Source organism: Camellia sinensis, chromosome 5 (genome assembly GCF_055761805.1).
Source record: "Camellia sinensis isolate YWXY chromosome 5, ASM5576180v1, whole genome shotgun sequence".
NCBI classification, from domain to species: domain Eukaryota; kingdom Viridiplantae; phylum Streptophyta; class Magnoliopsida; order Ericales; family Theaceae; genus Camellia; species Camellia sinensis.
The window spans coordinates 219,896,370-219,910,000 of NC_138965.1; the positions used below are offsets into that span (position 1 = coordinate 219,896,370).

A 13,631-nucleotide genomic window follows, 5' to 3' on the forward strand; every position below is an offset into this window, starting at 1 on the left:
TATAATTAAAATTAATAATATCCTAATAAAAATTATGACTAGCACAATAGATAAATGTAATTAATGAAATAAAAATAATTAAAACAAGTGTCTTAACAACTATGTTAGTTAATGATTTTAGCATAGTAAAAATGTGAAATATAGTTATGGCAATTTAAAATAAAATAAAGAGATAAGGAAGAGAAAGAGAGACAAACAAATTTATAATGGTTCGGCTTCAACTCGGCGTACGTCCAATCCCCAAGCGTCACTTGATATTTTTCACTATACACTAGCTTCACAGGGTGCTAGCAACATTTTCACAGATAGAGCAATCCTCCACAGATTTTACACTGACTTTCTAAGTCAAGAATACTGGGTGTACTACACTCTTACAGGGTTGAAAAGAATATGTTTTTACTTTAACAGAAAGTTACAAGAATTATCTCTCAAAGATAGATAGAAAAATGAAACTTTGGTTTTTTTGTAAACCTCACAGAGGAAAGATGAGTTTAAAACTATAAGGCTCAGTGTATAATTTCTGAGAATAGATGTGAGTGATTATAGATCAAAGAATATTTTCAAGTTTTTGTAACTTGTTTACATTAGAGGCTTTGGTATATATAATGAAAATTATAGCTGTTTATAGCCGTTGTAGTCATTTGAATTTATAGCCGTTGTAGTCATTTGAATTTATAGCCGTTTATAGCCGTTGTATTTCCATCATTACCAATTTGAATATCTTCTACTTCATCATTACAAATTTAAATATCTTCCACTTGAACCTTTTGGCCTTTTAAACCTTTATAGCCGTTTATAGCCATTGTACTTCCATCATTACTAATTTGAATATCTTTCACTTGAACCTTTTGGCCTGCTACTATACTAGGCTATTTGAACCTTTGTTTTGGATTGTTTGAACTGTTGATTTAATCAAATATTAAATACATTCTAACAATATTTAAGATAAAGGTTTAGGTGAGAAATAATGGGACAAAATAAATTTTGATTCTATTTTTCTCTTTCAAATAAATCATCAAAATAAATTTTGGATTCTTTTTTTCTCTGTTAAATAAATTAAAACATAATTAAATAAATCATCAAAATAAATAAGTCTAACAATCCCCCCTTTTTGATGATGGTACACAATAATGTTTTGATTTGATTTGGGAATAAGATAGGTTTCCCCTCAAGTCATGCTACCTGAATTCATTTCTAAATACATAGATTAGCACATGTGTAATAAATAAGTTTAATTGGAGACATGATATGAGACTAAGATATCAAATTATAAATACATAAACATCAGATTAGTTTTCAAATAATGTCATAATTTGAAAATAATACCATGATACATAACATCATATAATTCCTTTCCCTATGACATTATCAAAAGGAAATCATGGGTCAAAATCTGGAGGAGGAGGAGGAAAATAAAAGTGATAAATAGCATAAAAAATATATATATATCAATCAACGGTCAATCAACATATATATATATATATATATATTACATAGCTATACAATATATACATAGATACGTATACACATACAACTCTCTCGCGTCTTTCTCATTTTTCGCAAAACGCGTTTGACACGCGGCCTCACTTTGCGTCATTGGCCGATAAAAGCAAGCTTCTCGATTGCTGCTTGCCTCGGCTATCTCTCCCTCTTTGTCTTCTTCTCTTCAGCCCCTTCTCTTCAGCCTTCTTCTTAATCACACTCATCTGCGTCTTCTTCTTCACCTCACTTTTTTCTATCTCTTCTTCACCACTCTCTTCTGTTATTCTCTTCTATTTCTCTGTAACTCATTTCTTTTACACCTCTTACCTCTAAACCATGGCTTCTTCATCCTGTCCCCTCACTCTATTTCCGGACCTGAACGATCCCATAAGCTCAGCTGGACCGAGTGCCTCTTCTATATCTTCTTCACCACTCTCTTCTGTTCTTCTCTTTTATTTCTCTGCAACTCATTTCTTTTACACCTCTCACCTCTAAACTATGGCTTCTTCATCCCGTCCCCTCACTCTATTTCTGGACTTGAATGATCCCATAAGCTCAGCTGGACCAAGTGCCTCTACTCCTACTTTTCCTGTCATTTCTTTTCCTAACCTTCTGATGATGTCGATTAAGCAAATCGTGGCAGCTCAATTTGACATAGAAGCCAATCATTTCACACTGATGTCCTGTATAGAGATGGTAACGGCAGTCACAAAATTGACTCACCGATTGCAGAATAGGACGAGTGAGCTCCATCAGGTCAACGCCCAACTTTCTCTGCTCCAGCGTATGTACAAGGATGCGCGAGCAGAAATAGGCGCACTGAAAGCCGAAAATAAAGAGTTTAAATGGAAGACCACCTCCATAGCCTGATTTGAAGCAACGTTGTTCTTAGCCTTTGACAGTTAGCGGGGAGTTGTCGCTCTCGACGAAAGCACGGGGGCAGGGGTGTCAAAGGTCGCCCGAGGTGATAAAAAGAAAAAGAAAACGGTGGAAGAGGTGAGTAAGGAAGATCGACGTATGGCCGGGAAAAAAATGAAAGGTGTTGATTTTTTTTTTTTAATGTTTATTTTGATCGGCGTGTGGTCGTAAAAAAATGAAAGGTGTCGGTTTTTTTTTTTTTTTGTTATGTTTATTTGGATTGGCGTGTGACCGTAAAAAAAAAGAAGGGTGTTTTTTTTTATGTAAATATTTATATTTTGATTTGTTTTTGTTTTTATATTTAAGTACCGAAAATGAAATTAAAAAGCAGAAAAAAGTAAGAAAATTAAACCCAAACAAAAAATAATAATGAAAAAAAAAATAAAAATAAAAGAAATTAAGTTTAATAGCAAAATAAAAAAAAATAAAGTAAAATAAAATAATACCAGCAAAAATTAAACTTAATGGGACATTGGTGTTGTTGGAATGGTAATGCAAAAAAAAAAAAAAAAAAAAAAAATACCATGAAGGTTTTAGAAAAAATCAATGTGTGCAAAGTTAATTTTACATCAAGATGCAGAATCCAAAAAAAATTACACAGTTGAGAATAGCAAAATTGTTAAGGAGAATAAATATATGAAAGACTTGAGAACATTCAACTGATATAAATGTTTCCATATCAATGTAGTAACACACATATATCATTTTAACAAAAATTCAAATTTCATAGTCATAACAAAACTTTTTAAGTAGAAATCGACATTCCAAGCTCGCCACGAATAAAATTGAAGCGATCCTCGCTTAGGGGTTTTGTGAAAATATCCGCCAATTGCTTGTCGGTGTTTATAAATTCAAGTACAATATCCCCTTTTTGAACATGATCTCTTAAAAACCGATGTCGAATTTCAATATGTTTTGTTCGTGAGTGTTGAACCAGATTTTTGCTTAAATTGATGGTACTAGTATTATCGCATTTAATAGGGATATGATCATAATACAAATCAAAATCTTCTAATTGTTGTTTCATTCAAAGTATTTGGGTAAAACAACTTCCAAAAGCTATATATTCAGCTTCGGCCATTGATAAAACAATAAAATTTTGCTTTTTGTTAAACCAAGATACTAATGAGTTACCAAGAAAGTGACAAGTGCCGCTGATGCTTTTTCTATCAAGTTTGCATCCGGCAAAGTTGGCATCCAAGTAACTAATTAAATCAAATGCAGCATCTCTAGGATAAAACAGTTCCAAATTTTGAGTGCCAACAAGATATCTAAAAATTATTTTAACAGCACTGAGATGCGATTCCTTAGGATTTGATTGATATCTAGCATACATACAAACACTAAACATAATATCGGGTTTACTTGCAGTTAAATAAAGAAGTGAGCCGATCATATCTCGATATTTTGTTTGATCAATGGACTTACCTTTGTCATCCTTGTCTAGCTTAATGGATGTACTCATAGGTGTTCCAGCTATTTTTGAGTCATACATACCAAACTTTTTGAGTAGTTCTTTTGTGTACTTAGTTTGGTTGATAAAAATTTCTTCCTTACATTGTTTGATTTTAAGCCCAAGGAAATAATTTAGCTCCCCCATCATGCTGATCTCAAACTCACCTTGCATATACTTAGCAAATTCCTTACACTGGGTTTCATTAGTAGCACCAAATATAATGTCATCCATATATATTTGCACAATAAGTAAATCATCATTTTTAGTTTTAACAAAAAGTGTTGTGTCAATCGTTCCTGTAGAAAAATTATTTTCAATCAAAAATTTACTTAATCGTTCATACTATGCACGAGGTGTTTGTTTCAAACCATAAAAAGCTTTTGATAGTTTAAAAACATGATTTGGAAAAGTATGATCTTCAAAACCTGGGGGTTGTTTAACACAGCCTTCCTCATTTATAAAACCATTAAGAAATGCACTTTTTACATCCATTTGATAAAGTTTGAAATCTCTAAAACATGCAAATGCAAGTAACATGCGAATGGCTTCTAATCTAGCAACTGGAGCAAAGGTTTCATCGAAATCAATACTTTCTTCTCGATTGTATCCTTGTGCAACAAGTCTAGCCTTGTTTCTTATAATTGTGCTGGATTCATCAAGCTTGTTTCGAAAGATCCATTTGGTACCGATAATGGTATGATCTTTAGGTTTTGGCATAAGTTCCCACACTTTGTTTCTCTCAAATTGGTTAAGCTCTTCATGCATAGCTATCATCCAATGTTCATCGAATTCGGCTTCTTGAAAGTTTTTAGGCTCAATCTGTGAGAGAAAAGCTAAGTTACTACAAATATTTTTAAGTGAAGAGCGAGTTTCAATACCTTTTGTAGGGTCACCTAGGATTAAATCCTTAGGGTAATTATGAACAAACTTCCATTCTCTTGGCAAATCATCATTGTTTCCTCCTTCTTCTTGAGGTGGGAGAATAGGTTATTCAATCTCTTTGTTCAACTTACATAGTTGGTTCTCTTCTTTGTAGATATTTGAATCTCCACATTTAGTTCCAAACCTATATTATCACTAACAATTTGCTTTTGAGTAAAGATGTTAGTTTCATCAAATGCCACATGTATAGATTCTTCCACAACAAGAGTTTTTTTTATTAAAAACACGATAAACTTTGCTAGTTAAGAGCCAAAAAAAATTGCTTCATCAGATTTTGAATCAAATTTACCTAAGTTATCCTTACCATTATTATGTACAAAACATTTACAACAAAAAACATGCAAGTGACTAATGTTGGGCTTTCTATTATGCCAAAGTTCATAAGGAGTCTTTTTGATAATAAGTCTAATTAATGTACGATTTAAAATATAGCATGCGATGTGAACGGCTTCGGCCAAAAAATATTTAGGAAGATTATTTTTGCAAAGTATTGTTTTACTCATATCTTCTAAAGTTCTATTCTTACTTCTACTACACCATTTTGTTGAGGGGTTTTAGGTGCTGAAAAATTATGTCTAATACCATGCTCATCACAAAACAATTCAATTTCTCATTTTCAAGTTCTCTATCATGGTCGGTTCGAATATTAGTAATAAGAAAGCCTTTTTCATTTTGAATTCTACGACAGAGTTTTGTGAAAGAAAAAAAGGTTTCATCTTTGTATGCTAAAAACATAACCTATGTAAATCTTGAATAATCATCAACAATAATAAGACAATAACGTTTACCACCTAAACTAGATGTCCTTGAGGGACAAAATAAATCCATATGTAATAATTGTAAAGGTCTAGTTGTGGAAATATGAGATTTTGATTTAAATGATGTTTTAGTTTGTTTTCTTTGTTGACAAGCACTACAAAGATAATCCTTTTCAAATTTAATTTTTAGAATTCCAATGACCAAATTCTTTCTCAAAAGTTTAGCAATTAAATCCATATGAGCATGACCAAGTCTTCTATGCCATAACCAACTATTTTTATTATTAATATATAAACATTTAACATCATTAGCATAGAGATCATTAAGATGAAAAACATAAACATTATCATGGCGAAACCAACGAATAAAGCTTTTATGATCATTTGTGTTTTCAATTGTGCAATATGATTTATCAAAAATAACTCGATTACCTTTATCACATAATTGACTAATACTAAGTAGGTTATGCTTAAGTCTATCAACAAGTAAAACATTTTCAATAGAAGGGTTAGGAGAAATATCGATGCTACCAATACAGATGATTTTTCCTTTCTTGGTGTCTCCAAAAGTAATAAATCCTCCATCTTTCAATGATAATTTAGTAAAAAATGATTTATCTCCGATCATGTGTCTAGAACATCCAATATCAAGGTACCACTTCCCTTCTTTGGCTTTGGACTTAAAACAAACCTCATCTTGAGTAGAGTTTTCATCTTCAAGAGCCATGAGATATAAATTGGCTACTTCATTTTCAATTTCATCACTTGCTTTCATCTTCACTTTCTCCCCAAGCTGCTACCATGGCCTTTTTGTTTCTTTTGTAGTCTTTTCCATGATTCTTCAATTTTGGACAATCCATCTTCATATGTCCAGGATTTTTGCACTCATAGCAAATTATCGGCTCTTTCTTGTTATACTTGTTGTACTATTTCTTGAAAGGTCTTCTTCCTCCATAATTATTTTTCTTGAAGTGCTTTTTGAGATTTCTACTAAACATGGCATAACTTTTATCCTTACTGGAGTTTTCATGTTCTTCTTAATTTGATGAGGTTTTGAATGCAATTCCACTTTTGTTTGCAACATCCTCATGTCCTTTCATGGTGATCTCATGAGTCATAAGGGAACCCATGAGTTCATCCAATTCAAGTGTGGAGAGATTTTTGACTTCTATAATGATCATGACCCTTGTTTCCTAATTCTTTGGTAAACACCTAAGAATTTTTCTTACCAACCCACTGTTAGTATAAGTTTTGCCAAGAGATTTCAAAGAGTTTACAATTTCAGTAAATCTAATAAACATACTTGAAATAGATTCATCAGAGTTCATTTTAAACAATTCATAACTATGAACAAACATATTAATACGAGATTCATTTACTTGATTTGTACCTTCATAAGTTACTTCAAGTTTGTCTCAAATTTCTTTTGCCGAATCACAACTTGAAATTCTATTATACTCCTTAGAGTCTAATCCACAAACAATGGTGAGTTTGGCTTTAGCATTGGTTTACAATAATCTGTGATCTCTCTCATCACATTCATCTTTAGTTTTAGGTACACTAATATTGTCTACTAATTTGGTAAGAATTTTTGGACCTTTGGTGACATTAATCCACACAGCATAATCAGTGGCTTGTAGGTATAGGGTCATCTTATCTTTCCAATGGCTATAGTTGTTTCTGTCAAATAATGGTGGTCTATTGGTGGCTTGTCCTTCAGTAGTGCTAGTGCTAGTGCTAGCTAAGGTTGCCATGGATCAAAACTTTTAGATGGTTAAATCTAAAGTAAGAGTTTAGGCTCTGATACCAATTGTTACCCAAAAAACAATCTAAGAAGGGGGTGAATTAGGTTTTTATAATTAAAATTAATAATACCCTGATAAAAATTATGACTAGCACAATAAATAAATAAAATTAATGAAATAAAAATAATTAAAACAAGTGTCTTAACAACTATGTTAGTTAATGATTTTAGCACAGTAAAAATGTGAAATATAGCTATGGCAATTTAAAATAAAATAAAGAGATAAGAGAGAGAGAGAGAGAGGCAAACAAATTTATAGTGGTTCGGTTTCAACTCGGCGAACGTCCACTCCTCAAGCGTCGCTTGAGATTTGCCACTATACTCTAGCTTCACAAGGTGCTAGCAACCTTTTCACAGATAAAGTAATCTTCCACAGATTTTACACTGACTTTCTAAGTCAAGAATACTGAGTATACTACACTCTTACAAGGTTGAAAAGAAGGTGTTTTTACTTTCACAGAAAGTTACAAGAATTATCTCGCAAAAATAGATATAAAAATGAAGCTCTGGTTTTTCTGTAAACCTCACACAGGAAAGATGAGCTTAAAACTATAAGGCTCAGTGTATAATTTCTGAGAATAGATGTGAGTGATTATAGATCAAAGAATATTTTCAGGTTTTTGTAACTTGTTTACATTAGAGGTTTTGGTACATATAATGAAAATTATAGCCGTTTATAACCGTTGTATTCATTTGAATTTATAGCCGTTTATAACCGTTGTAGTCATTTGAATTTATAGTCGTTTATAGCCGTTATACTTCCATTATTACCAATTTGAATATCTTCTACTCCATCATTACACATTTGAATATCTTCCACTTGAACCTTTTGGCCTTTTGAATTTTTATAGTCGTTTATAGCCGTTGTACTTCCATCATTACTAATTTGAATATCTTCTGCCTGAATCTTTTGGCCTGCTACTGTGCTAAACTGTTTGAACCTTTGTTTTGGACTGTTTGAACTTCAGATTTAATCAAATGTTAAATACATTCTAACAACATTTAGGATAAAGGTTTAGGTGAAAAATAATGGGACAAAATAAATTTTGATTCTATTTTTCTCTTTCAAATAAATCATCAAAATAAATTTTGGATTTAAAACATAATTAAATAAATCATCAAAATAAATTTTGGATTTTATTTTTCTCTTTCAAATAAATTAAAACATAATTAAATAAATTATCAAAATAAATAAGACTAACAAAAAGGTAATAACTCTTAATAAGAAAATAGAGAAAATTACATTATAAAAAAAGATAAAGCAAAGGAAAAGAAAAAAACAAATAAAGTAAAGTAAGAAAGAAGAGAGTGTATGAGTTCAATATCTTTATTTCGTCTAAATAATTACAATAACAGGGAGTTAGTGTAATTTTTCAAATGTTAAAGGATAATATGTATTAAATCCAAACCTCAAGAGCTGTAAGTGTAATTTATCCCCAAAAAATTGTAAATCAATGATAAAATTTAGAAATACTTGCATCTAGGTCCGGAGAAATAGTGTAATTTACCCAAAACAAATTGTAAATCAATGTCAAAATTTGGAATACTTACGTGTAGGTTCTAATAAGTGTTATGATAATTAATAACATTTTTTTATAAAATACAATTAAAAAAAAGTCACTAATTGTTAATTTGGAGCGATAGTTAAAAATTATCAAAAAAAAATATCACTAATTATAAGTTTTAGCGATAATTTAAAAAATCATCACAACAAAATGTTACTAATTTTTAATTTTTAGCGACAATTCAAAAAATTAGTCATAAAAAAATATCAATAATTGTAAATTTTAGTAACAATTTTAAAAAATCAAGATAAAAAAAAGTAACTAATTGTCAATTTTTACTGACATGTGCAAAAATTGATCATAAAAAATTATTTTTAACGATAATTTTACTATGACTAACTGTCAATAGAAATTAATAAGAATTACGTTTAACTATTAAGATTTTTTAATAATTTACTCTAAAATTTATACACTCATAATTAAGGAAAAATTACGTACAGGTGAGAGAAAGGAAAAAAAATATTAACACATGAAAAATGTACGTGTTTATGATAAGTTGCAAATGAAATAAATACTAAGGGTGCAAATATCACTAATACTCGTACCGTCTCATATGTTAGTAATATTTTTCCCTTTTTTTCTCACCTGCTCTTTTTATTTTTTTTTCACCTACATATAGCTCCCCGAACAATTAAAATATTACACTTTTTCATAATTTTATAAATCTTTTTTACTGTACCACTCTGCTATTATTTTTCCATTTTTATATAGGTGCACTTTAGGTTTTCCTATGGAAAATATTATATATAACACCAAAAATGAAATTTTAAATTTTTTGCCTAATAACACTTGTTTAAATTATATTAATAATTACTGTTGAATAATTTTTGTTAGTATTTGCAATTAATTAAAATTGTAAACTACACTAACACTACAAAATAAATAAATAAAAATCCATGTATCGATAATGTGTATATATAATTTATTTCTTTTTAGTTGAATAATAATTGTATTTTTTTATGTGAAAAATGTAGGGAGAAAAGAAAAGAGCGAGAGACAAGAATAAAAACAAACTATTTTAGTAATTTTCGACTTTTTATAAAAAATATGCAAAAAAATATAAAGAATGATTTAATAACTTATAGTAACTTTTTGACTTTTTAACTAAAACTGAATGTTGCCAAACGAAACCTAAAAACACTTTCTAAATCATTCATTACAAGGGAAAAGCATTATTGGGGGCACATGTTATGTCTTAACTCCCTTAGCATATGAAAATCATCTGTTTAAGATAAGAATAAAATCACTTCAAATCATTCATTGAAGAAAGTAAAGGAATGGCTACACAAAGAAAAGCCATTCATCAAACTATTCAAAGAAAAAAAAAAAAGAAAAAAAATAGACGAAGAAGATACTTTTCTTGCTTTAATCTAAATAGAGAATGTACAACTGAGTTGGATTCATGCCCATGCTAATAGAAAATCAACTAAATAATGTACAAACAAACATGCCCTCACCTCCCCCATCAAAGGAGGAAGCAAACAAACTAAGATAAACAAAACACATTACATCACAGAGCTCGTGTGCTAAAAGCTTTCCATCAGCTCTCTCTCACCTCATGAACAGGCAGCAGGGGCCATATTTAACTAAATCCCGGCATAAATTTGCTCGGGCACTGAGACCACTGACCCATCTCCTCTAGACCCTAAAACCTTGTGAACACTTGAACCATTCATCGGAGATGCAATCAACCTTTAATGTATGAAAAATAATTACACAAACAAACAAAAAAACTACACCTGAACTCTACTCAAACAAGGGCTATCCGGCTTCAAATGTCAAAGCCGGTTAAGCAAGTCTTTTTTCAAGAATACTATCTATTTGAATATGATAATAGAGCAAGGACCTCACCGTCCTCAAAATTTGACTCCACTGCAAGCTCAAAAGGATTTTTACCTTCCCCGTTGACAGCCCGTGGATCTGCTCCCCTGCAGTAGAATACAAAAAAGCCCTTTAATCAAACTAGACTTTCGATATGCCAATAGTAAGTTTTAAATAGAGGCAAACATAATAAAAAGGAGAATCCATGTGGAGGTCATGCAAGGGTCAAAAGGACAAAAAAATAGAGAAATTCGGCAGAGTGCTCAATAAACCTCCATAATATCTAACAAGTGTTATGTCGGTCATATAGCACACCAATACATAGAAAAAGGGCTGACCATTCCAACTCCACAAGTATAAAGTCCCAACGCTGGAAAAGTAGTTGGGAGAATTATGATGTGCTAATGCTCAGAATGCCCATTTTCAAAACTCAAAAAAATAAAAAAATAAAATAAAAAGAGGGGATAATCTTTTGATTGAGGATTCCAGTCACTTAGAAAGAGCCGCTAAATGATCGGACTAGATGAGGAAGTATTCATAGCATCAATCATTCTCAGTTTCTCCCAAGATGAACTGTAAAAGTACAGTTAACTTCCTTAGAGAAACAAAATTGCTAAAAGTTGCTGCTTGAAAAGAAGAAGATGATACATCAACAATTGACTAGTCATTCAAGACTACACCTAAATAAATGATATAATATCAGATACAAGAGAACAAGCCACACTAATCATGAATGATGATACATCAACAATGGGCAAGTCAATCAAGACTACACCTAAATAAATAATATCATATCAGATACAAGAGAAGAAGCCACACTAATCATGAATGTATCAGTCCATAATATTGATTTCAAAATGATGGTTTTCATTTTTCATCATTTCACACTGTTTGCTATTTACAAATTCCTCAAGGTATCCCCTGGAACTTTATATCATAGGAAACCAAAGAAATTTCCAGAGACTGCACATGCGTGTAAAGCTATAATGAATAAATAGACAAATGGAACTGCTTGAAACCAATACAGCTCTCTCTCTTCTATGATGAATTAATTGCCATAAGCTATAATTATTTTAATGCTTCGTGTGGTAAATCAATAAACAGAATGCATTTGTGGGGCTTTGACTTAGGTGCCATGGTAAACCAAAAGTAGCTTGAATGTAGGTGAAGGCTGTGCAAAGTCATGCAAGAAGAGAGAACAGCTGTGCATAAACATAAGGCACTAAAACAAGGAAACCCAGGACAAGGAGACTTTCATGAGAGTAATAGGGGCAAATTAGGAAAAAAATTAAACCAAAAAAAATAAATTGTCAGAAGAATGTGATTGTAACCATGATGCATAGCCAGGATCACTAATTACCTAGAAAGCAGCAGCTTGACAAATGTAGCTTTGCCACCAAGAATACAACGATGTAGTGGTGTCTGGCCTCTCAAATCAGAAGCATTTATATTTGCACCATACTGTAGGAGGAGCTCCAGCATGCCAATATCTGCAGTTTCACAAGCTAGGTGAAGCAAGGAACACCCCTCAAGATCCTCCATTGCATGGCCTTCACTTGTGCCTGCTAAATTCGATGAGTTCAAGGTCTTTGCTGGTGATTCCCCAGTTAAAAAACTAGAGTTATGATCAATGCTTGTCTGGTCTTGCAACAGCATTACTTTGGCAAGGGTTAAAGATTTACAATACACTTGCTCATGGACAGAATTTACGTCTGCTTCAGAGTTGACAATGTGTCGATATACAGCTTTCTTGTCATTAATACGAACAGCCTCCCAGATCTGTTGTGCCACTGTATGATTGTCCCTGGGCCTCCGAACAAGAAGTTTGTCTTCATACTGTAATAAGAAGAAATAAAATTTGCACTTAATCAAATTTTAGAAATTCAGTAAAAAGCAGGTACCACATAACACTAAATAGGATGTTAAAATGAAGATACATTTGCAAACCCAGAATACAAAGAAGAGCAAAGATACATAGTAACAGCTGTCATACAAGGTCATAGCCAGCAGGGTTTGGGAAATTGGCAGGTAGCGAGTCTTACCCCCCCTTTTTTGTGGAGAGGCTGATTCCTGCGACTTGAATCCGCACCACAATGCTGGGAGCGGATAACACTTGCCTTCACGCCAGATCATGACCTCTTAACAGCTGTCATACAAGGTGCTTAAAGCAAATGACTACCCTCCTCAAAATTGCCAGACTGGGCTTCTTTACTTGGAATGTAATTCAATTTCTTTCACTTATTTTTCAAATTCATGTATGCTATTTTATAATCAACCACACACACAAGCGCACACAGAAGAGAAAGGCAATGAAGCAGTGTTTAATTGGGTAACTCATCCAACATTGTTCTGCCAAATAGGCAAGGGGTTAGTCTATTGGCTCAGGCATATTCATTGTTTCAAAACCAAGTAGGGTTCAGGATGGTTTTGCATGTGCATCCACATTTACATAAATAGTACCAATTGAGTAAATCAGAGTCATCCCCCATAACATGACAGGACTGGAATAATTGGGTAGGGGCGGGGCGGGGCGGGTTGTGGATAGATTACTTAAACCTGAGATGGGTTCAGGACAATCTAGCCCTTGGACGTACGGGGCTATAGGCCGGAGCCTTGCTGTGCCTCATAGGAATCCTGTCCACATTGCCATTTCCCCAATATCCAAAACTTGAGAAAAGCCTCATTAAAAATTATCACAGCTGTCACTCATCAGACAAATCATGTTCTGCTTTTCCAATTTGTATTAAACCATTACACTTACAGTCTTACTAAATAATTAAGCAATATAGGCAGAACGTTAACTAAAGCAGCAACAAAATACTTTTGAGGATCACATTTTTTTCCAAGCTATGCTTTTCTCAAGCCAATGAAACATACTTCCCCAA

The 13,631-nt window shown here is 32.3% G+C and overlaps 1 protein-coding gene across 3 annotated transcripts in view; it reads right to left on the reverse strand.

Annotated features, from left to right (window-relative positions):
- Positions 1–10,264: 10,264 nt before the first annotated feature.
- LOC114275095 (ADP-ribosylation factor GTPase-activating protein AGD3) overlaps positions 10,265–13,631 on the reverse strand; it is a 17,787-nt gene continuing 14,420 nt past the window's right edge. For all 3 annotated transcript variants that reach the window (XM_028217088.2, XM_028217089.2, XM_028217090.2), the window contains 2 exons: positions 12,107–12,582; positions 10,265–10,853 (listed from right to left, as the gene is read on the reverse strand). In XM_028217088.2, coding sequence (XP_028072889.1) covers positions 10,739–10,853; positions 12,107–12,582 — 591 coding nt within the window. In that variant the 3' untranslated portion in view covers positions 10,265–10,738. The remainder of the gene's footprint in view (positions 10,854–12,106; positions 12,583–13,631) is intronic.